The following is a 25869-nucleotide window of genomic DNA, read 5'->3' as shown; positions in this document are numbered from 1 at the left end:
TAAAATGAAACATTATTTTTAATGCTGTTTCCAGCAAGATGCTTAACCTCAGATAGGCTGTTTCTTTAACTTTATAAAAGAAGGGGTAATGCCTAAAGTCAAAGAATGAGGACTAAATGAGGAAAATGAATAAGTAGGTATGTAAATAAAAGTACCTGGCACATAGGAAATGTTCATTCCCTTCCCTCCTTGAAAACAGGCTTCCGCTTCTGTGTCAACGAACTCATAAGTAGGAACTGAATTTTACCAGATGTTAAACTTTTTGGAGAATAAAGAAGAAAATAAATATCAAGTGAATAAGCAATTATAAGCATTAGTTTCACTTATAATTATTCCCTTGACACCTGGACTTCTTTTTCCTATTTCACTATCACCTAAATCCACACAAAAGGTTTATAATTTTATAATCAGGCCAACATGAGATATAATTGGGAAAAACTAGTGGCACTGTGCTTTATTTGATAACAATAAAAGGGCATAACTGGAACTCTGCCAGGACGGTCCTTAACATTCTGCCCTAACCAGGAGTATTATTAACCTTCCAGCATTGTTAGTGTAAGGCAGAGTACTGCTGACAACTTAGAGCATTAGAAGAAGGTTGAAACACTCTAATGTGAGTCTTTTAAGAAGGAAAATTAGCTGGTTTTCTTTTTGTTCCTTTAAAAACTCTAGCCAGAAATACCACCCCATTTATAATGAAGACTACAAAGCAGCACCAAAAAGGCTATTTATAAGAAGAATTTTTCTTTAACAGAATCCACTTGAATGCGTTGAGAAATTGCATCTTGGCTAAAAGCAGTTCACTAAGGAACAGAGCCATCTAAGTACCTAACTAGTATTTAAAGTTGTCAAGGGGTGGGAATGTGCAAATTTAGCAGCAAAAGACTTTTGTTTTGCCTCAAGGGAAAGTGATGGTGGTCAGAGGGGCCAATTCCAAGGACTGGTCCAGAGGGGGCCGCTGGTCTTGGTACTCTGCCACATGTCCGTTCCGGTGGTGACCATACTCAAACTTGATCCTCAGCTCACCAATCTTAGATTGGGGAAGGATGTCTGGGATCCACTCAATGATGAAAGGTGTTGGTTCCTTTTGATCTGGAGAAGTGTTGCCTGAAGACAAGAAAAAAAAAAAAAAGCAACACTGATTAGCATAATTAATTCCAAAATTTGTGTCTAGACAGATCTTACTCGGTTCAGGAATAAAAAAGAAAAAAGTTAAAAAAAAAAAAAAACCAGGAAAAACAAGGAAACAAGGAGAAGACCCAAGGGAAGGGAAAAGCTATCACTGCTGTATCTATCCCAAAGATGCTGTCTGGCATCCTCAAACAAAATAAGATCCGGACTTTATGAAAACAGGGCCAAAAGAATCCTAAGGAGAGCCCAGACTGAGAAGAAAAGACAGATGGATAAGATTAAGAGAGACTAGAAAAAGTCAAGTTTCAGGGAAACCAGAAATAAATAGAATGAAAATTAATGTAGTTCTAAAATATATTACAAATTCTTAACCAAAAGAGTGTGGTACTGGCTTCTGTCTAGACAGATTAAAAGAACAAAACAGAAAGATCTGAAATGGATACAAATAGAATAAAAATTTACCATAAGATAAAGGCAGCATTTTCAATTAGTAAAATAATGTTTCTTGTAATAAATGGTATGCATCAGCCAGATAACTACCTAGAAGGAAATAAATGGTCGAAGAATCTTACCTCGTACCATACATTCAAAATAAATTTCAGAGGATCAAAGATTTAAACATGAAAAACTCAGGTTAAAGAACACTATTGAGAAATATAAAACACTAGCAGAATTTTAGACTATATGGTATCACCTTCAAAACTATGGAGATAATTAAGCATAGAAAACAAAGTCCATTTAGTAAAACAGAATACAAAAAGAAGACATAACCAACTACATCAATTATAATAAAGAGGATAAATTATTAAAATTGGAGAAAAATCAAAACCAACCATATAATGTTGATAAGAGATTCAAATAAAAGTGTCACAAAAAATGTTAAAAGGATGGCAAACATCAGAAAAAATGAAAAACAAAAGAAAGTTGGTATCACTGTTGCAATACTGGACAAAGATTTTTTTAGGACAAAAGTTACTTTTACATTAATAAAGTCTTGGTATACAGACTGACTGTATACACCCAAAATTCATAAATTGAAAACCTAATTCCCAATGTAATGGCAATTGGAGGTGGGGCCTTTTGGAGGTAGTTGGATCATGAGGGTGGAGCCCTGAAAAAAGAGATGAGTGCCCTTATAAAAAGAGACCCTAGAGAGATACTTCGCCCTTTCTGTCATGTGAGGACACATGTGAAAAGATTGCCATCTATGAACCAGGAAGCCGGCCCTCACCAGACATCGAATCAGCCAGTGCCTTGATCTTGTACTTCCTAGCCTTCAGAACTAGGAGAAATAAATTTATAGTGTTTATAAGCCATCCCGTTTATGGTATTCTGTTAAAGCAGCCTGCATGGACGAAGACAAGTATATAACTTACACTGACAATGTAAAAATTAATGAACAGAAACTTTATTTAAATTGGATGGAGTTGAGGGGCCTGTTGGGGGAGCTCCACCACTCATCTCAATTACCCCAGACAAGAAAAGACATACTTTCCATCTCCATCAGGAAAATGTTTTTCTTCTACCTTGCTATTCCATCAGGAATAAGGATCTTCTCCTCGCTTGGCAACCACTCAGCCAATGAAAGACTTTAAAACTTATCCAAGGAAAAGCCACTACACTTTGAACTCCCAGTTTCCTCCAGTGGATTCATTGTTTACAACAGCCCCTCTGAACTTCCTCTTTCCTCTGCAAAAGAATAATTCCTTCTCTTTGCTCTCTGGACTTGTGCATGGTTCCCCATTACACCACATGTCCCAAGCTGCAATGCTTTATTGTTTCAAATAAACTCATTTTGCAGTAAAAATATCTGGCTGTTTATTTAAGATCAATACAACATATGCCAATAACTCTGATGTGCCAAAAACACTGCATTACAATACTTAAAAACTTTTAGAAATATAAGACTTGTTTTTTTTTTTTTTTAAGAAACGTAAGACATTTAGAGAAGCATAATTATAGTAGAAAATTATATCACAACCCAGTCTTTGGCAGGTCAAAGAGATAATGAAGATAAAGAAGACAAATAATAAAATAATGACTCATTTTAAAGCTATATAGGACTTTACATTAGATAAATAACATCTTTGCTAGCACAAATTCATATATTAGGTTAGTGAGAAAATATTTTTAAATTCCTAAAAAATAGATATTGAAAACATCTTCTGACCTCAAAATAATAAAATTAGAAATTGGTAACTAAGAATATAAAAATCAAAAGCCTCAACCAACTGAAAATCTTAAATACAAAGTATTAGAGACACAAACTAAACTATAATTATAGACTATTTAAATATTAACAAGAATCTTTAATGTTCTTATGCCACTTTAAAAGCTATAAAAATAAAATAATTCTAAGGAAATATTAGATTTAAAGAGATAGGGGACATTATTACAGACAAAAGCAGAAAATAAAACAAATTTAGAACAATTGATAAATATAAGAGTCAGTTCTTTGATAAAGACCATAAAACAGACAAAATTCTGGTAGAGGGCATAACTATAAACTTAGAATAGATTTTAAAAGTAATATGATTATCATCTATACCAAAAATTATTAAAATGTACATTATTGACCTTAAACAAATAGCCAGATATTTCTCCAGTAAAATGGGTTTGTTCGAGAATAACAAAGAACTACAATTTGAGACAGGTGGTCTAACGGTGAACCACAGCAAGTCCAGAGAAACAAAGAAGAATGCTCTTTTATGGACTTGGAAGGGGCTGTTGTACAGTAAGAGTCCACTTGAGGAGACTGACAGTTTAAAGTCCAGTGACTTTTTATTGGCTAAGTCATAGCAGTCTCCCATTAGCTATTATTGATTGGGCAAGGAGGAATCTTCTTCCTCCTGCTGAGGTAGCGAAGTAGTATCATTTCCTGTGGGAGATACAAGGTAGTCTCTTTGTGTTGGGGTCAGTACTGTGCACTGAGTGACACCTGCCTGAGAGTTCTTTCTCTAGCCTCCCTAATTCATTTTAAATGAAATTTCTGTTTATTAATTTTCACAAAATAATTTAAATTTTGGATGTAAATAGATGAATTTTTGGAAAAATAACATCAAAATTGATTCATGAAAAGATAGAAACCATGAATTCAAATGGAAATCAGAAGAAACTTAACATATTTTAGAGAATTACCTGTGAGAAGAGGTTAGGTCCAGAGAATAAATTCTTGGAAACATTAATGAAATAGATTCCTAAGTTATTTAATTTGATTCAAAGCTTTCCAAAATTATTTTCTATAAATACCAAGCCCCCAAAAGATAGCCTCCAAAGAAGAAACTGTAGATAGCTAGCCCTATGAATAATCAAAAATCCTAAATAAAACATTAACAAATAGAATCTATATGCATATTAAAAGAAAAAAGATCAAGTAGGATTTATTCCTGAAATACAGGATTATGTCAGTATTAGAAATTTATTAATACAATTCATTGTAAGTGGGTCAAAAGACAAACATCAAAAGATGGTAAAAAGGCATTCCTAAAATTTAATATTAATTCCTAATCAAAATGCTTAATAAATTCTTAATAAACTATCCCAAATATGATGTTACAACCATAAAAAAATTCATATGTAAACAATAACCAACAGCCTACTATTTAATAGTGAAATATAGAGCAGCTTTTCCCAGAAAAATATTCTGTGAAATGCTAATGGTATTCCCCTAAAAAGTCTGCCCTGGTCAAGTAAGTTTGGGAAAACATAAAGTTCAATAGATGTTTTTATTTCAGGATCTTTTTAATATGCAAATTTATATAATGAATTTATAAGAGATAAATTATATTCTAAAACACTACTCCCTACTACCTCCCTACTCGAATTGTAACATTTTCTGGGATCTGAGTGTATCTTAAAACCAGGACAGTTTTCACACAGCAAAGTTTCCTTTCCTACCAAAAAAGTTATTACTAAATTGCCTGAGCATCTTACAATCAAGAGTTTTGGTATCAAAGAAATGTGATATGTAGCATTTCTCAAACTTATTTGACCATAGAATGCTTTTTTCACAGAATACTGACCACCATCTCTTCTTCCAGACAAACCTGGAAAATGCTACACACTGGAGGAGTTTTCTATAGTCTAAAATGATAATCATGGCTGCTAGCTTTACTATTATTTTTGGTTGCTCTTGAAAGACTAATTTAACAAGAAAAAAATGATATATAAACATTTGATAGAAAACAAAATTATGATTATTTTTCAGGTGATATAACCAATTTCCCAGAAAACGTAGGGAAACATCTATTATTACTATTAGGTGTTCATTAAGGGGACCAATTTGATAGTAAGTATACTAAATCAAGAGCTTTCCATACATGGGCAATAATGGGTTAGAAACATGATAAACTTGCTACTCATAAGAGCAGGAAAAAACATGTGTAGGAATATAGTCACAAGAATTTGATGAAATAATTATAAATTCTGAATTTCTCTAAAAAGAATAAATACACAACTAGAGAAATGAAGGAAGACTGCTAGATAGATCACAAAGCTAAAGAAATTAATATCACGGCTAGCATTCATTCATTCTTCATTTAACATGTCTTTACTGAGTGACTATTTTTGACCAGGCACTATGCTATCTTGGGGTACAGTGATGAACAAGAGTGTCCTAGTTCACTGTCCTGAAAGAGCCTCAGTGGAAAGAGAGGCTAAAAGTGCAGGCTCTAGAGTCCAAAATTGTCTGGGATTGAAGTGCAGCTCCACCACTTACTAGCTGTTTAACTCAGTTTATTCATCTGTAAATAGGGATCACAGAATCTACTCTTGGTGGGCTGATGAGCATTAAATGAATTAATGCACTGTAAATCACTTAAGATAATACCTGGTACAGAGTAGGTGCTCATTAAGTGCTAATTGTTATAGCTGTCATTATTATTATTATTAAATTATTCCATGACTACGTCAGTATTTGTAGAACACTATAAAATAATGTATTTTACAAAATATAATGCTGTAAAAATATTTTATTAAAAGTAGACAAAGAAAAAGCAATTCATCAAATATGAAAGATTAAAATGAAAAGTTTACTCTCAATATTGAGGATAATAGAAATTTAAAAAGTGATATAACATTTTTTGCCTATCAAATCAACAAAGATTAAAAAAGAAATTCTTTCACACATGGCTGACAGGAGTAAATTATATAAATATTACAATCTTTCTGGAGAGCAGTGTGACAAAAACAATCAAAGCCTTAAAAATGAACAAAACTTTTGACTCTCCAATTTCAATTTTAGGAATTTATCCCAAAGAATATCCTAAATAAATTAGGAAATAAGGCTATAAAAATTTTATCTATAAGGAAGTTAATTCTGAAATGAAACACTGTTTATAACAGCAAAAAGTCTGAAACAACTTAGAGGATTGATTAGAGTGAGGTACTTTAATGAATTTTATGTAGCTATTAAAAATGTCAGATTCACAATAGCCAAAGGCAGAAGCAACCCAAGTGTCCATGGACAGATGAATGGATAAACAAAAAGTGGTATGTACATATAATTAAATGTTATTCAGGCTTAAAAAGCAAAGAAATTTTGACACATGCAACAATATGGATGTTGGAGACATTATGCTAAGTGAAATAAGCCAGTCACAAAAGGACAAATAATGCTTCTACTTACATGAGGTACCTTGAATAGTCAAATTCAAAGAGACAGAGAGTAGAGTGGTGGTTGGCAGGAGGACTAGGAGGAGGTGGGGTGTTTAATGGGCTATTCTAAAGTTTCAGTTGAGAAAGATGAAAACGTTTTAGAGATGGATGGTGATAATGATTGTAAAACAATGTGAATGTGCTTAATGCCAGAGAACTTAGAAACGGTTAAAAAGGTAAATTTTATATTATGTATGTTTTTTAACAATAAAAAAGGTTTAAAAAATGAAGTTGAAGATAGCATGGAAAGCTGTTCATGATGTATTATTAAGTGAAAAAAGCAGCTGAAGGATAATCCCATGTTTTAGAAACTCTTCATTCACAGAAGAGTCTTAAAGTTTATATACCAAAATGTTAATGGTGATGTGGTCTATCGTGAGTGAGATTACAGGTGGTTTTTATTTTTCTTCTTTATGAAATCTATGATTTTTCTATAAGAAACATGTGTTACTGCTATAATTTTATTTTTAGAGCATTGGCTCAAATGAAACAAAATGCCTTATCCCCATGATTACCTTTACAAAATGAATAAATGTGCCTTCTTTGTTTAAGGTCAAGATCCAAAGTCTAGGACAATGTATTGCACATGGTTGATCACACAGGAAGATGCGCTATTGAAACCACCAATCACTTACCAACTTTGAGAAAAGTTTTTAGTTCCAAGGGTCGAAGCACTGGTTGCTTTTCTATACGACCATAGGTTTCTGCTATGCTCTCTACTTCCACTTTAGGGCATTTAAACAGCTCATAAGTCCCATCCCGATTCTGAATAAAACTACGGGTAATTTCCAAGGGCATCTGGACATGGAGACAATACCAAGAAAGGTGAGAAAGGAAAAATTTTCAAAGTAGACAAACACTTGGGTAATAATAGATCTTTTACATATTCATTAGTCCTTATTAAGTACATTCAAATTAATTAAAACTTCCCCTTGTATTTTCAAGTAAATTCTGTCAACAAATCTGCCTTTTCTCCCTTACAACATTCATGGCTTTCCATTTTTCTCTATAACTTTAATTTGAATCCCAGCCAAACCATACTGAACTGAACCCCTAACATGGGTTCTTCATGGCTACATGACTGCTACTGGCACAAACCTGCTCTAAAATTGGTTTTATTCCTTCCCATACTGCTTTGCTAGAAGCATTCTTCTCCTTAAAACTCTATTGATAGCACCTACAGCTGACCTCACATCCTGTGTGCTTCACACCATCCTTGGGACTGAGCCAGACAGAACTTGAACTGAATTTTGTCTTTGCCACTAAACAGCAGGGTGAGCTTCTCATAGCCTGTTTCTCATCTGCAAAATACAGTTAATACCATTGCATGAATAAGGTGATATAAGTAACAGACAGAAGCTCAATGATTATTAGCTTTCTTCTCTCACTGGACTTTACTTTGGGTTGCTCATTGCCTCCCTAAACACCATTTGTTTCAAGCTAGAAGCTACCTGTGTGATATTCTGCATTTAAAGAAGTTCCTCAAATGTCTTTAGTGCTAATACAATCCTTTTCTAAGATTCATATATAAGTTCTATGGCTACCAAACAATTTGTCCTTTTTCTGAACATAACAATGCCTTGAAATTAAGCTAATCTTAATGCATCAAATCACATATACTGAATTTTCTATAATATTTCAATATTGAAAGAAGGAAATATTCTCAAATTTTCAGGATCTGCTTTAAAAAATGTTTAAAAATATCTAATATTTCCCTTGCAAAAAAGAATACAAACTAAGTAAGGATCATTACTCTAATGAGAACTAAACTGCAGTTTGGGGAGAAGCATTTAATTGTGCTGGGCCCACTGATTTCACAAATAATAGTATATCATCTCAAATTATTTATATACTTTCTAGCTGCCTGCTGGTTAATCTAGGGCTCACAATAATAGCTAGTAGGGGGTCATTACTTACAACAAATTATTCCTGCTTTCAGATCCCAAAAGCAAAGAAAAAGGATACTCTAAAATACTTTTTCAAACTAGAGAGAATACCCATTAAAATCGGAGGCAGCACTATAAAGCCATGAATATTTCTGAACAATCTTAGTATAAAAAAAGCATTTTCTTCGGTGTCTATAACTAAAAGAACTGATGCAAATATAATTCCCACACTTGCTTCCTTCTCTTCCCCTCTCTTCCCTCCCACTATTATAGAAATAGACTCTTACCTCAGGGGTATCTAAGATTTGTTTAACTTGCAGGATATTAGTGATATGCCAGGTATACTTGGAAAAGGTTCCCAGTGGCAAGGCATCTTTTCGAACAAAAGCTTTAATGTAAAAAGGGGACAAAATCAGCCTACCAAAAAATAACATTCTCTTTCATTATTTGTTACTGAGATTCTAGAAAGTTCAGTGCAGTGCTACTCTTTCCTTATAGAGTCTCAGCACGTTTAAAAAAGAAATTCTAGAGGCGAATAAATAATAGGGTTTGGCAGAAATGTGACAAATCAAGTGTTAAGAATTTCTGCTAAATAAAGTCTCTGATGCTTGAGATGCTACTTATTTTTAGTATCTTAGAAACTTATTTGTTTGGTAAAGCTGTACACACAGGACTCCATTATAAAATAGCTTCTCACAACCTCTCACAACTTTAGATATATCAGAGGTCAAATCATAGTCCTTAAAATAATTACACAGAGCTTAAGCCTGCTAACATGGTTGCCAATCCATTGTCCTGCCTGCAGGATTATAAATGGATTATATCAAAACTCTGCAAAACTAGCTAAGGGATGGGTTAAAATTAATGTATTAGGCTTAAAGTTTAAACTAGAAGAAAGAATCAGCATTGCCTCAAAAGTCATACAGATAAGCTGTGAGGACAAAGATTTTCATGGACCTAAACACAGTGATTCACAGCTTGTACTATTCAAAAGTGGAATTAAACCTCAAACAGTGCCACAGTTCCTATTATATCATCAAACAACAACTTACTGAAGAAGTAGCACTGATTTCTAGCTGTAGTTCCTGTTGGGCCATCTGCCAAAGAGCAATCCTTTCTTCCTCCCTTTCTCTCTCTTATTTCCTTATAATGCCTAGTAAGTATCTTGAGATCTCTAGTAGAAATATGTTATATAAAGATGTTTATCTAAGATGTTATATAAAACCAAGAAATAAGTACCAGAATGTTATGATAAAGTGTTCCAAGCCTAAGAATTACTCTAAAAATAAAATCTTCATCAAAAATTTAGAATTTTATGAAAAATAAGTTTTAGTTTTGGATATATACTGTAATATGCTTCCAAGAAGCCAGCCCAAACAACAATTAGAACTGCAAAGCTTTTATTGAAATTGGTTCATATCTAGAAAATATGGTGAGCATCTTCATTGCACTTGCTTACCAAATCTGTGCTTTCTGAATTGTTCCATTAACTTGCACTAAAATAAGTATGGGGCCTTTAGAGAGTATGGCCATTATTCTAAGACCTGATTGGTTAACTTCATGCTCTCAGCATGTGACAAGAAGTCCTAATCCTGAAAATGCCACACCATTTTCCCAAATGTAATTCTCTAAAGTCAAGACATATATTGCTATTCCTTATGAAAAAATTCTCATACCTGTGGTGGAGTTGGGAAGCCGTTTTTTTGTACTTCCTATAGATATTCTCTGTTGCAAGGCATCAAAAAAGGACTGAGGAATATGGAACACCAGTGGCTCTGGTTTGCCTTTAGGAAATAAGAAGAAACTCATTTAAAGAAACTCAATAGACTTTCTGATGTGTAGGGAAAGGTGGAAGAAATGGAATTGAGGGACAGTAATTACTAAAAATACCACTGAGATTTCTTCAGAGGCAAAAAGAAAGCTTTGACCTTTATGCATCAAGCACTGTCATCAGTCCCTACCCCTGATTCCTTGAAGTCATAAAAAATATAGCAGATCCTTGTCATCCACCAAGGATAACTTTTCAAATCCCCAATTTTATAAACACCACCACCTCACAGACCTCTCCCTTGAAAGGATATATGAAATGAGATGAGAACAATAAGTCTGAGTTGAGAAGGCAAACTTGATTCACTCCTGCTTACTATCCTCAGGGGCCTGCTATATGCATTTGTGTCTAAGCAAGGAACTGCATGCTCTCTCTCAGACTGTCAGGACCATGAATGCCAGAGACTGCAACATTAGGACACTATTTAGCTAATAAATATCAGCCTTTCTCTCCAAATATTATCTCAAAGCCGGTAAAACGTTTGAAAATACTTAACGACCTCTTAAAGAAACTTACAAGACACTAGGTCAACAAAAAGTCAACAGAAAGAGTTCTGAGTTTTCCTTAAAAAAATTCTATGCCCAAGGGGCAACTTAGCTCCAGCAAAGGGAAAACATCCACAACCATGTGGATAAACATACAACTTAAAGTCTCTTAAAGAAAGACTCTTAAAGATAGCTCACATGCCTTTTTGAAACAAAGGTAGAGCCAAGAAAAATTAAAATGAAAGGTTTTCTAGAATTATATAGAGACTTTACATTCTTTCAATTGATTTTGCCTACTTTACTGTGTGCAGAATGGCAATGACAAAGTTGTCACTGCTTTCTGAGGCACTAAAATATTAATATCTGGACAGTTTAGAGAAGTCACCATACAAAGGAATTTTAAAATCTTTCATCTTAAAATTAGATTATGGGCTACATACACAGATCATTACAGCTCTAAAAGCAATGCTAACTCACCAGAACTCAGCTAAGCTAGAGCTAAGGTTTACAAATTAATCTTGGAAAGCCCTCATAAAAGAGACTGACTCACAGTCCAGGAGAGAGCTGACAGTGACTTGGACAAAGGTGAAGTAATGGAGATGGTGAAGGGCCACAGTGTATAGCTTACATTATTATCAATGTTCTGTTTTCTGTTTTGTGAGGTGAGTTAGTAGGTATTCACTATATTATTTCAAACAATAACTCTTTTAAAGAAAAACACAGATTCTCTCTTTAACTCTCCTTAGTTTACTTTTCTAAAAAGTTCTGAAGTTTTATTTATTCTGAATTAATATAAATAAAACTAAGCATATATCTCAAGACCTCCTTTCTTATCTGTTTCCTCATCTTGAAGTCATAACTGTTCTAATCCTTCAAAACTTATCTTCTTTTACTGAGTGTCTGCCATCAGGCTACTACTCAGTTTAAGGTACATTATTTTAAAAAATGATATTCACAAATTGCAACATATTCAGCAAAGAACATCAAAATGATATGAGGTCTGTAAATATGCCATGAGGAATGTTTGAAGACCTGAGATGTACTGCTTGGAAAAGGGGAGACCTATCAGGCAGGGCAACGGGTGTGTGTGCAGTGGTAGGGACTGTAATTTTGGAAACAAGAGCAGACCTATTCCGTGTGGCTACAGTGCAGAACTAGAACCAACAGAAATATTATAAGCAAACATGTCCACTTAACATGAGTGGACCGTCCTCACAGCTATCACTGTTCAACAATGTTATGATCTACATCAAAAGGCAGTGACCTCCTCATCACTGGAAAAAGCCTGGAAAACCATCCATCGAGGATGCTTTCAAGGCAATGGGCAAGGACTAGCTGGATGGTCCACCTCTGAAATTGCTGAGGTTCCATGAGGCTATCACAATGACACTCAAATCTAGCCTGTGTTCTCCAATTTTCCTTAGCATGTCTGTGTGATATTATATAACTATTTTAGTCTCATATGGTTAGATTTTGTCTAAACTTTCTACCCCCTTTCTTCAATTTTAAGTTTGAGAATTAGAATGATCTCCTGAGGATTTGGTAGCATGCAGGCACACATACACGCATGCACACACGCACATGCCAAGATCAAGCTATCTATTTTTACATGTTATCTGCTGTGTTTTTCCTCTTCCATCTCTCAATTCATTTTGCTTATCTTGTATTTAAATTATGTGACTATTCCTTTCTTTCACTTAGATGTGTACTTTTTTTGTAGCCCAGTGCACGCCGTAGTCAAGCCCAGTTACTTTTCTTATCAAAACAGTACAATTACTTTAATTTCTCCTACTTTCAGCAATAGCCCAGTTAGGTGACCAATACTTACCATCAAACTGATAGTGCATGGTCTGGTGGATGCGTTCTGTGACACTAGCCAGCCAGTCTTGGAAGGATAAGGTCACTTGTGCCTCATCTAACAGCTGACCACAAGCTAAGAAAAACAAAAAAACAACTCTTTAGTAACTTTTATCTTTTCTTACAGTATAAAGAGTTAATTGAAGTTTGAAAAAGCTAAGGAGTTTGCGGAGATTAAAAAAAAACAAAGAAGCTGAAATTCAGACAAATTAAGTAAAATGGAAGAGTCTAGGATTTTTTTTTTTTTTAAGAATCCATTTAGGAAAAAAGAAATGAAAAGCTCTGTGATATTAACAGGTCCAATAATAGTAGTAACTACAAAAAGTTTGCAGTCTTTCAACACTAAACTGCAATTTGAAGAATGGCTGTTTTAGAGATTAATTGGTCTTATTTCTGATTAACATGTCTGTATGAATAGACTTACCATTCTATTTTACTTCTCCTGAAATGTCTTCACACATCTGAAGTATATTCCCTTTTGTTGAGATACAATGCCTTAACTACTATCCATTTGAAATTGAAATTCTCATAGATCAATGTATATAGTGATCATTTAAATTAAAAGCTATTTTTCTTTCTTCTTTGTGCCAAAGGAAGTAATAATAGTTTTTAAATTTTCTACCTGATACAACCGACCTGTTTACTACCTGACCTTCCAAAAACATTTATTATGTCTCATAAATTCAGAATATATAAGTTCTTCATTAGTTAATTAAGATTTGGTCTTAATTATTTTATATTTATGTATTGCTCTTCAAAATCAGAGTATGAGGACAGGAACCCATCCATATTACATAGCTAACCATACCATAGGTATTCAATAAATACTACCAAAATTGAACTAAACAAATTTATGGGGGAGGGCATTCAAGATTTTTATGACAAAATACACATAGCATATAATCATTAAATTAAAACAAATCTCTTTAAATAGGTAAACATGTGAACATGGAGCAAAAGTCAAAAAGTAGATGGTATACAGTGAAGAGTCTGACTAAATGATTTTTATACAATGTATGAGGAGAGTTGCCTTTTATATTTTCTACAGTTTTTATTTATACTCAGTAGGAAAGTGAGAGATATATATATATATATATATATATAAATATATGTTGTGTTCAAATTAAGTTATCCTGTCTCATAAATTCAGAACAATAGCTATGCTATTGCTTTTAGGTATGTTTTCAAACTCTACTAACTTTGGAGAACAGATTATATCGGTCTTTCTCAACAAACATTTATCACTGAATAATTACAAAACGTGTTTCTTCTTCAACTTTAAATCTCCATACCAACTGCATGTGGGTAATACCCAAGAGGAAAAAAAACCTGCAAAATACCTGCTGCCAAAACATGTTGGTAACTTTTGTTGTATTTGTTATTTAAAAGCATAATTTGGTTTTGAGCATGATTTGAGACCAGTGGGACAGGACAGACCTCAGCCTCGGTGCCTGCTAGTGTTCATCTTAGCACTCCTTAGGAGACAACATGCAATGTTTCTTTGGATTTATCACTTTTAGCTTCTTCAGGATGATTTTCCACCTCTTTAGCCTATTCTGGGGCAGGGAAACTTACCCTGCCTTTTTAATGAAGAAGCAACCACAGGCTTTTTCAGGCCACTTTTTCTTAGATTACTGCTCACTGCATCTTGAGGCAACAGTGAACTGTTCGTCTGTGCACCTAAACCACAAATCATTATAGTGTTTAATAACATGTCTGTAGAATATAAGTCAATTCGATATTAATTTCTGAAGAGTCTAAAACATAAAAAGACTTTGGTAATTTCTAAGTTAGCTTCAGTATCTAGAATTAGCATTAGCCTTTATATATAACATTCAAGTTTCTGAAGCTTAACAGAAAATTGGGAGGGAACCAGAAGTGAAAGGAAGAAAAAAATTCACCCATTGCTCCCACCTCTCAGACAATCGTTAATTTTCTCGTGAACTATCTTCCATTTTTTCTATGAACAGATTGCTTTGCTGATTTTGTGATTTTTAAGTAGCTGTGATTTTATCAGGGTTGCCAGATTTAATGAAATTTTTAAAAATTTAAAATAAATGAGTAAGTTTTTAGCATATATATGTTCCAAATGTTGCATGGGAGATACTTATACTCAAAAATTATTCATTATTTATCTAGAAGTCAAGTTTGAACAGTATGTACTTCATCTGGCTACTGAGTAATCTAAATATTTCTCCAAATTCTTTATGATAATTTTTAATAGTTGCCTTATATTCTATCAAGTGGCTTTATCATGGTTCATTTAACTATCCGCAGTGGCTGGCCCTTAGTTGTTTCTAAGTTTTCAGTATTATAAATAACCATAAAATGAGCATCTCTGGACAAAATGCTTTTCCTGTACCAAAGATAATTTCCTTAAAAAACATTATTTACAAGTAGACTACTGTGTCCAAGGAACTTTATTTTTTGAACTGCAAATTTTCCCAGGAAAGACCAACAAGTAAACATTTAACAACAATCTCTGCTCTATACTGCTGCCATAATTACCTCTTAAAAACACAAAAATAATCATGCCACTTTGGTCTCCATCTTTTCCCAACTTCCCAGCACCAAAACTCCTGTGCATGACCATCTGACCCACCTCAAGCAACATTCCCTATGGGTAGGTACATTTTTAAGGTTCTTAGCGGATATTGCAAACTACTTTTACAAATGACTATGGCAATTTACACTACACTTGCCATTCCAGAGAGCCCAAATTTCACCTTTGAGTCTCATTACTTTTTAATTTGGTAGTAAAAAGTATTTTATTCTAATTTTGTATTTGTAAAATGTATGCATTTCTCTGTTCACTAGTGAGTTTGGAGTTTGGTTCACATTTGTGGTCCAGGTAATATTTTCTTTTTGTCATATAGAGTCTAGATCTTTTGACACTACTAGGGTTCTGCAGAATTTTCATATGATGTATATGAGTCCTTAATTGACACTGGTATTATCTGAGAAAAGAAACTATCTATATGATGCCACATGTTGAAAATGCAAGTAACAAACTATATTCCTAAAATAGTGTGAAAAATATAATTAACCATTGTCAAGTTTTTAAAAACACTCCAGGGATAAAAACCTCATAACACTGTCCTAAGGCAGGTTCAAGTATAAGACTAGGCTAAATGTTTAAGGGCTGAACAAACATATTCAGTAATAAGAGTGGAATCTGGCTGGATCTTATATTTGGCCAGTAAAACTAATTTTGAGCTTGACTGGACAATCGTTAATGGAAGGTAAAACTTTCAGGAAAAAAAAAAACATAAAAACTATTTCTTGTAATTGCTGAGATTCAGTGAAACATATAAAACAATCTCTAAAGATAATACCATCAAACAAACCAAACAACTTCTCACCAGATACTTCATCCTTTCTCCTCTTCTTTGCCTTAGAGGCAGGAGACTCACAAGCTGATACAGTTGATTCTGAATGGCAGCCCAACTGGGGCACAATAATCTCTTTAAGACCTAAAACAGAACCGATTTCTGAATTATTAACTCTAAGAAGAAGTATGAGCCCCTACCAAGAAAAAAATTATTTTATAAAAACCCAAATCACCAAACAATGAAGTGATTGCTGGCATTAAAATAAGTTCCTTTGAAATGCAAATCAAAACCACAATGAGATACCACCTCACATCTGTTAGAATGTCTATTATCAATAAGACAAGAAATAACAAGTGTTGGAGAGGAAACTGGAGAAAAAGAAACCCTTATACACTGCTGGTGGGAACGTGAATTGGTACAGCCACTATGGAAAATACTATGTAGGTTCCTCAAAAAAAATAAGAATAGAGCTACTTTATGACCAGCAATCCCTCTTCTGGGTACTTACCCAAAAAATTTGAAAACATTTATTTGTAAAGATATACGTACCCCTATGTTCATTGCAGTGTTAACCACGGTAGCCAAAATATGGAAACAACCTATGTGTCCCTTCAATGAATGACTGCATAAAGAAGATATAGTACATATATACAATGGAATACTACTCAGTCATTAGAAAGATTGAAATATTGACATTTGTGACTCCATGGATGGATCTTGAGAGTGCCATGCTAAGCAAAATAATTCAGACAGAAAAGGACAAGAACAATATGAATTCACTCTTATGTGGGATATAAAACAGAAAGCAACAAATGAACTAATAAAACAAACCTACAAACTCATAGACACAGACAATAGTTTGAAGGTCACCAGAGGGGAAAGGGGGTTTGGGGAGGATAAAAAGGGTAAAGTGGGTCAAATATATGGTGACGGAGGGAGACCAGACTATGAGTGGTGAACATACAATTCAATATACAGATGATATATTATGGAATTGTACACCTGAAATTTATTAATGTTATTAACCAATGTCACCTAAAATAAATTTAGTTAAAAAAGAGACTATGGACCTACATTAAAAAAAAAAAAAACTTCCTTAAAAGAACATTAATGTGATAGGAGGCTCTACAGAGAAATGTAAAACTAAAAAGTTGAGAGCTACTGCCAACTAAAGATCATTAAGAAGTGAAAATAAAAAGCATCTGCAAGATAAAAATATTAACAACACTTCTAAAGGTCTTTTTTTGAGCAAGATCCTTGTTTTTCCCAACTTTTTGAGAAACAAGCAAAGCCAAATAAAAGGGATTTTTTTGTTGTTTTTTTTATTAATATAGGGTATCTGTGGAAGAGTAAAAAAAAATTAAAAGCAAAGCTAACTTTGCTAGATTCACTGTCTCAATAAAAATGTCTGATTCTTTTGATCATTAATTTCAACCAACCAACCAACCAACCAATCAACCAACCAACCAACCTTTATGCAAGTGCTGACTGGGATTAAAAGAAGGAATGCTTTTCATTTGAATTATCTAGCAACTGCTTCTGAAGGTTGCTAGGACAATCTCCAAATGCCATCAGTGGAACTCTTTCATTGCCATTTTAGAAAAACACTGTGTCAACCATACCACCTACCGCTGGAATCAAAATTTAGGAAGTCTGAGAATTCCTGAGCCAATGTCTCGTCACTGGCAAAGGCACAGATGCAAGCAAAGAAATGAATGCATCTCTGGGCTGCCTCATCCTTGGAGGCATTCGACTTGTGCGATTTCAGAGTCTGGCAGGAGCAGAAGAAACGGCGCTCGGGCAAGCTTTTGGCACTGATTTTCTGCACAAAGGATGTATGCAAATACCCCAAACTATGTTTCTGGCTTGCCTTGCATTTCACCACCAAAATGTTTTTAGTAATTCTCTGTACAAGGGGACCTGTGGGTTCTGTGGCCAACTGCCAGATAGTTTGCTTGGTTTCTGGGGAGGCCTGCATTGCATTCAGGACTGAGCTCTTTAGAGTCAGAGGAGTGGCCTCTGCCTGGCAGTTCACTGCCAGCTTGATGTGCTGGCACTGGTTTTCCACAACGCCCTGGGTGGCAGCTTTCAGGCATGAGGGAACATAACACCGTCCAGAGCTCAGCTGAGTGATGATCGTCCCATCCACTGTCTGGATTGTCGTCTCTGAAACACCTAGCTCCACAAAGCATCGGTAATCAGGGCCCCGGTCTCTTTGCCGCACTGAGTAGACCTGCAGATCAGAGCCTGTTATGATTTTGACAGCTTCAACACTAGGCTGCTTCCGTGCACCATAGCGGAATATGGTTCCACATGTCTTGTTTTTACAGCTCAGTCCCCGGGTTCCATTGTATGTGCCGCATCGAGGACACTTTCTGATTCCCCTCAATGTAGCCTTCCCCAAATCAGATAAGAAAGCTGGGACTTTAGTCCTCAGAGAGTTTGGTTCCATTTTTCACAGGCCCCTAGAAAAGGCAATAAGGCCATCAGCATGAGTATACATCATATACACACAAAGTTAAAATCACTTATGATTTAGTACAGAAAGTGAAACGTAAAGAAGCTATCCACTATTTTCAAATTGTGTCCTTAAAAAACAGAACATCAATTTAAATCCTCAAGCAAAATGAAAGTAAAACATTGCCTTTCATCTCTCTTATATTTTGAAATATCCTAACATAACAACTAAAGCATTTCTTTAGGTTCAATCCTGTCCTATACAACAACCTAGATTAATTAACCTAATCTCTATATGCACAATGTTTAACTTGAGCAAGGACTGGACAATGTGAATGGTTACTTCTTTCCCTTCCATCATTCTTCACAAAACCCAGCCCAATCCTACCTGTAAGAGCTGCCAGAGCATCCAGAAAACAGTGTGACCTAAATTCATAAGGCCTAAAAGGTGTTTCATTAGTTTGTGATGATCACAGAGGACAGGTGAAGACATAATCATTTACAGAGTAAATGTTACTGCTTAATCCAAAGCCTTCTGAAGTTTGAACTCCATGGTGTAACAATGTAGACATTCTATGCCCTCCTTGGCCAGCCAATGGCAAAGCTCCTGCCCAATGTTTCACAATCAAAGAAGATTCCAACTGCCCTAAGTGGAGATTTTGGCAGTCTACAAGTAAAACAAGAAAAAATATTAAAGTTATACAAAGACATAATGATTCTTTCCTCAGAAGAGGAATCTAAGTCTTTCATAAATATTTGAGAAATATTTGACAGAAATTGGCATGGAAATGGTTGTTTTGTACTTACAATTGCAAGAAGGTAAAATAGTGCTAATGTCATTACACAGGGAGTTGTCAAGAACACCTAGAGCTATAGTATATAATTGGTCAAACACTCATTCTCCTAATAGTAATATATTAGTTTTAGAGCACATTATGCTATTCCAAGTGCTTTCACATTATTTCATTTGAACTTCACAATATTAGTATCTTATTTGAGCCAAACGAAACCATTCTTCAGATGAAAATTAAAAAGCAACTTGCAAAAAAAAAAGTACCTTGCCTGAGGTCACCCAGCAAAATTAGCAATGCGGTTTCCACTAACCCAATGCCTGCTAAGAGTGTGAACGAACCCTGCTTTTAATTTACCAATATTATGAAAAATTTCAAACATATAAAAAAGTAACACTTATACACTGCATCTCCATATACTCACCCACTAGATTCTATAAGTAGCATTTCACTGTATCTATCCATCCTTCTCCATCAATCCTGCTTATACTTCGATGTATTTAAAAGTAAGTTGTAGACATCAGTTCGGCATGCATATTAACTAAAGTTCAGTATTTTTTAATACTTTTTTAAAAAGGTAATCTGCTTGTGATTCTGAAATAGGCTGTTAGCATTGATTTTCCCCCTTGACCCCAATATTTTCCCTCCTCATATTTTATAGTCCACTGATTAACAAACTGAAAAGTACAAAAGTCTAAGAATGAACTAATCCTCCAACTGAATATTTACTGAGTATCACAGTGCATAAAGCTTTGTGAAATATGATCTATATAGCAGAGTTTCTCCACCTTAGCACTACTGACATTTAGGGCTGGGTAATTCTTGGTTGTAGAAGGGTATCCTATGCATTGCAGGATATTCAGTAGTATCCTTGGTCTAAATGCCAGGAGCAGTCCCCACTTGCCTTCTTCACAAGTTGTAAAAAAAAAAAAAACCAAAAATGTCTCTAGATAGTAAGAATTATTAGGTATTCTCATTCGGCCAAACATGAGTTCTTCGGAGGGAATGTTATTCCAAAGTCAAAAGATGGAGGATTTAGTTTGCCCTTTACCACCAATTATCTCTGTAAATAAGACTTTTAACTTTTGAGCTTCAGGTTGTTTTTCATTTGCAAAATAGAAAAAAAATTATATATATGTGAAAGAGCTTAGCTAAAAATTACATCGATAATGATGATTTACCATATCATTAAAGTGGAAAAAAGAACAACTTTGCTCATTATGGGAGAAACTGGTTTGCCAATTAAATGGTGAAGCCTTAAGGTGCTGTAGTTTTTAGCATTCACAGGAATTCCACTTTTTTTTAATTTTTTTCTTTTATTTTTTCAGTTACGCTCTGTAGAGGGCAATTTGTTAGTATCTTTCAAAATTGCAAATGCACATTTATTTTTAAAAAATTTTTAATTTTGGAATATTTTAGATTTATAGAAAAGGTACAAAGATAGTACACAGAGTTCCTGTATCCTCTTCACCCAGCTTCTCCAAATGTTAACATCTTAATAACTGCGGGAAATTTGTCAAAACTAACGTTTTAACATTGGTACAATACTGTTAACTGTGCTACAGACTTTATTTGGAGTTCAGCAGTTTTTCCACTAATGTCCTTTTTCTAAGAATAAACTTTTTATTTTAGAATAATACCACATTTTCAGAAAATATAGAATACATCATGTACTACCATGGGACGTTTGTCAAAACTAAGAAGCCAACATTAGTACATTATTATTAACTAAACTCTAGACTTTGTTCTTTTCACTGTTCCAAGATCCAATTCAAGACACCACATTGCACTTAGTTGTCATTTCTCCTTAGTTTTCTCGGATCTATGAATTTGTCTTTTCTTGTTTTCCATAATCTTGGCAATTGAAGAGTCAGATATTTTATCAAATACTCTTCAATTTGGGCTTATACTTGCTCTGCATATTCCTTTTGACCCAGTAATTCCACTAATAAGAATTTATCTTACAGATATACTACCACATTTCTGTAACAGGAAAATATTAGAAATAATGTAATGTCCATCAAAAAGGAACTGGTTAAATTAATTATGGTATATCCATATAACGGAATACTTTTTCAAAAAATAAAATACTTTCACGGCTGTTTAAAAAAAGACTGAGAAAGTGTTTTATGTGTTGATCTTTCGGACTTTTAAGAAATGTTAAGTAGAAAAAGAAGATGCAAAACACCATTTATAATATACTGTCAATTGTGTATAAGAGGCTGGAGGAAACAAATTTGTATTAGCTTGTAAATGAAATACAAATGTTTAAAACTCTCTAAAAGGATAAACTAATAATAGTTACTTTATTGGTGAATATGGGACAAGTGTGGGAGGGAAACTTTTTACTGCATACCTTTATAGTTTATTTTTGTTGACCTTAAACAAATAGCCAGATATTTCTCCAGCAAAATGGGTTCATTTGGGAACAACAAAGAATTGCAATTTGGGGCATGTAATCTAATGGCGAACCACATGCGAGTTCAGAGAAATAAAGGAGGGGAACGCTTTTATAAACCTAGGAGCCACTATTTGTAAAAAAAAAAAAAGAGTCCATTGGAGGAAACTGAAAGTTCAAAGTACAGTGACTTTTCATTGGCTGAGTTATGGCAGTCTCCCTTTGGCTGTTACTGGGCTAAGAGGAATCTTTTTCCCTCCTATTGAAGTAGTAAAGTAATATCATTTCTTCTGAGATATGCAAGGTAGTATCTTCCTGTTGGGTTCAGTAGTGTGTTGAATGACACCTGTAGGAGAGTTCTCCCTTCTAGCTTCCTGACTTCATTTTAAAAGAGGTTTCTGTTTATTAATTTTCACATTTTAAATCGTGTAAATATGTAATCTTTTAAAAAATGTAAATTAAAAAATTTAGAGATTAAAATAGTCATCTTACAAAATTATAATATAAGACCCCTTTATGCCCTTTTCCTAGCACTGCCACTATTCCCACATCCCCCTCCAAAACCCCTACTACTAAAGAGTAACTACAGTTAGTAGGCTGGCATATATCCACCAGATTATTTTCTTTACATTATAAATAAATGTATATATAAATGTAGGTTATTTGTTTTTAGAAAAATGGAATTGCATTATATACATTGCTCTGAAGTTTTTCTTAACATTTTATCATAGCTTTCTTTCCATGTCAGCACGAAAGGCTCTAAACACCATTTTAATGGCCATACAGTAATCTGGAGTGTGAATATACCATTGTTTAACTAGCTCTACCCTGGGTTTTTAGTTCTAGACAATACTGCAATGAACATCCTAAACATTTATCTTAGTTCATAGATGCACATATTTCAGAATAGATTCTGAACATTCTTTCTAGTTTCCTTAAAAATTTATTAGGGTACAGAATAAGATTTTATTGGAAGAAAAAGGTTCTACTTCTAAAAATATCTGAAAACCACATCAGTGATTTTAAACGTGAACAAAGTGAGGGGATCCACATAATTTTGACCAATAACTAATTTACTAAATTTCAAAAATTATATAAAAGGAAAGTTAAGAGCAAACATTATCATTAAAAATATCTTATTCCCCCTATCTCACTTTCTATACTCAAATAAATTCCAGGCAGATAAGCACAAAAGTGGAATTGTTAAGATAGTAGAATAAAAAAAGGGGGAGAATTTTAAAAGTATATTTTAAAGATATCAGAATGATGGCCTAAATGACACAAAATCCAGAAAACACAAAATACAGATTAAATTTTTTCCTGACTGTACCAGTGTTTTCTAAAAACACTTATTTATCGAAGTGTATTTTACATACCATAAAATTCACCCATTTTAAGTGTACAATTCAATATTTACTAAATGTATAGAGTTGGACATCTATCACTATAATCCAATTTTAGAATACTTCCATCATCCACAAAAGATCCCTCTTGCTGTTTTCAGTCAATCACTATTCCTATCCCCAGGCAATTACTAATCTGCTTTCTGTCTTTATAGATTTACTTTTTCAGGACATTCATTTAGATTGAATCATACAATATGTGGCGTTCTGTGTCTGGCTTCTTTCACTCAACATAATGTTTTCAAGGTTCAATCACATTGTAGTATGTATCTGTACTTCCTTCCTTTAGATTGCTGAATGGTATTCCATTATATGGATATATCATTTTGTTTATCCATTCACCAGCAGATATTTGGATTGTTTCCAATTTTTGGCTAGTATGAACACTGATGTTGAGAACATTAACATACAACTCTTTGTGTAGACAAATGTCTTCATTTCTCTTGAGCAGACACCTACAAGTGGAATAACTGGGTCGTATGGTAAGTTTCTGTTTAACTACTTAAGAAGCTGTGAAAATGGCTGTACAATTTTACATTCACACCATCAACATAAGAGAGTTCCTGTTTCTTTACTTTAGGGCCAACACAATATTGTCTTCTTGATTACAGCCATTTAATTTGTGAGTGTGAAGTGGTATCTAATTGTGGTTTTAACTTGTATTTCTCCAATTAATAATGATATTGAGCAACATTTCTCACGTTTATTTTGCCATGTATCTATCTCTTTGGGGAAATAGTTATTTAAATATTTTGCCCATTTTAAAATTAAAACTGATATCTGATTACACAGAAAAATTTTCTACATGAAAAAAAATATCATAAACTAAGTCCAAAGACAAAAACAAACTGAGCAACAAAAGCAGTGAAAGATGTACACTGAAAACTGCAAAACATCACTGAAAGAAATTAAAGACCTAAAAAATGGAAAAACATCTCATGCTAACGGATGTAAATAAAATAAATGTAAACCACATACTTTGACTTAGCAATTCCACTTTTCATGAGTTACATTCCCACGTGTACACAAAGTATGTATGGGGGTACTCCATGACGGGTTACCCATAACTGCACAAGAATAGAAACAGTCTAAGAGCTGACTACATTATGGTGTAATCGTACAATATACCAGTATAAAACCACTAAAAAGAATCAGACAGATCTATATGTATTGATAAGGAACAAGTATTAAGACAGACTGTGCAGTGAAAAAAGGTGTAGTACTTCGTGTATGTTACTCTTGATTTTAAAAAGATGGGGTGATACACACATACAGAATATCTATTGCTTCAGAACTGACTTGAGACTTAGGAAATAGAAAGTAGGAAGAAGAATTACATTTCACGGTTTTCAAATATTTGGATTTTAAACATGTACTAGTATCACTTATTAGAGTCTATACTGAAAGCATATACAAACATGACCCTGTCTGTGTCTGTGTGTCTTCTGTGTTCATTCTCTCCTACCCAATTCACAGAAACCGCAACAAAACAAGTAACACAACTTGTAAAGAACCTGTTTTTGAATCCTGCCTGTAAAAGGGTGTCCTCGGAACGATGGTGTAAATGGACTGGTGCTGGAGGGGCTAACACATGAATGCTCCCTGGAAGTGGTGGGTTTTCACCCAGGTACTATTTGGCTGTAGAGCTATACAGTTTGGTGGATGCTGTTTAATGCCCGTGAAGCAGTCAGTGAAGAAATCGAATGATCATTATGAATAAAACAAAACTTGCTAACACGTTTACTGAGTACAAGTAAGCCCTTCCCATGTATTTACTCAAGCACTGTTCACCGTGATCCTGTAACAGAAGTACTATTTTACTCATTTTTAGAAATGAGGAAATTTGCTCAGAGAAAGTAATGATATGACGAATGTCTCATAGCCAGCTACCAGATAATCTACCTTAAGTTTGGAACCTGCTGGGTTCTTTGTCAAACCACAAGTGAGACGAAGGGGGAAGCCGAGAAGCCAGAACTCTCGACTCCTGGTCCAGGGGTCTCATTACCCTGCACGGCCTGGAAAACCGCAGAAAGGCCGCCGGGACAATGGGGAGATGCGTATGAGAACGGGACTGCGGAACGCGAACCTAGCGCCTGGCTTCCGGGACTCGGCCCGCCCCCAGACGCACCACCCGGGACCTGTTTCCCGGCGTCCTCCCCGCGCGACGGCTCACTTCCGGTCCTAAGCAGGCCTAATCAGAAGCATCACCTGGCTGGCAGCCTGCTACATGGACAAGCTTTCCATTGGGATTCCAGGCTCTACACCCTTGTCCCCCGCCGCCCCCGCCTTCTGTCAACACAGCCCTCTTACCTGCTCTGCGCCCCCCCGCGGTCCCAGGGCCCCACGCTGATGACCGCCCTCACCTCTCTCTTCGCCTGCCGCGGTCTTTTACAAACGCGGCCAAACCGTTCTCTGTAACGACAGTCGTTATTGGTCAGGGCCGCCCACGCGCGGCGAGTCCCCGCCCACCTCAGTTCGCGTTGCCTAAAGGGAGTTGTAGTTTCGTCCTCCCTGAGGCTGCTGAGAATTGTTGCGAAATCCCCGTTTACCCCAGCCGCGTTTACCCCAGGGCTGTAATGCTCAGGTTCTTCACTGGTCCTGGAGTGCTTCTGGCCAACCCTTCTGGTAGAGAAGGCGCCGACAGAG

General features: G+C 34.9%; 1 protein-coding gene across 5 annotated transcripts; it reads right to left on the bottom strand.

Moving 5' to 3' along the window:
* On the bottom strand, positions 1-25660 carry CUNH2orf42 (chromosome unknown C2orf42 homolog). 5 transcript variants are annotated; one of them, XM_015587470.2, is made up of 10 exons: positions 25587-25660; positions 19020-19298; positions 17804-18639; positions 16205-16315; positions 14418-14522; positions 12814-12918; positions 10349-10456; positions 8960-9060; positions 7422-7584; positions 1-1107 (listed from the first exon to the last, which is right to left on the bottom strand). In XM_015587470.2, the coding sequence occupies exons 3-10, from the start codon at positions 18624-18626 to the stop codon at positions 899-901; spliced, it is 1725 nt and encodes a 574-aa protein (XP_015442956.1). In that variant the 5' UTR covers positions 18627-18639; positions 19020-19298; positions 25587-25660; the 3' UTR covers positions 1-898. The 5 variants fall into 5 exon arrangements, with proteins under 5 accessions (XP_015442956.1, XP_006909577.1, XP_015442957.1 ...); XM_006909515.3 differs by having other exon boundaries at positions 25534-25642; XM_015587471.2 differs by lacking the exon at positions 25587-25660 and adding an exon at positions 25126-25470.
* Positions 25661-25869: the final 209 nt, after the last annotated feature.

The sequence above is a fragment of the Pteropus alecto genome, unplaced genomic scaffold (genome assembly GCF_000325575.1).
Source record: "Pteropus alecto unplaced genomic scaffold, ASM32557v1 scaffold131, whole genome shotgun sequence".
In the NCBI taxonomy this organism is placed as follows: Eukaryota; Metazoa; Chordata; class Mammalia; order Chiroptera; family Pteropodidae; genus Pteropus; species Pteropus alecto.
This window is presented reverse-complemented; position numbering and strand designations above follow the sequence as displayed.

Coding starts and splice junctions, on each gene's coding strand:
- CUNH2orf42 (XM_015587470.2), bottom strand. CDS start 18,626: ATGGAACCAAACTCTCTGAGGACTAAAGTCCCAGCTTTCTTATCTGAT. Junction 10,457..12,813: donor CATGCACTATCAGTTTGATG/GTAAGTATTGGT, acceptor TATTTCCTAAAG/GCAAACCAGAGCCACTGGTG. Junction 1,108..7,421: donor AAAAACTTTTCTCAAAGTTG/GTAAGTGATTGG, acceptor TCTTGTCTTCAG/GCAACACTTCTCCAGATCAA.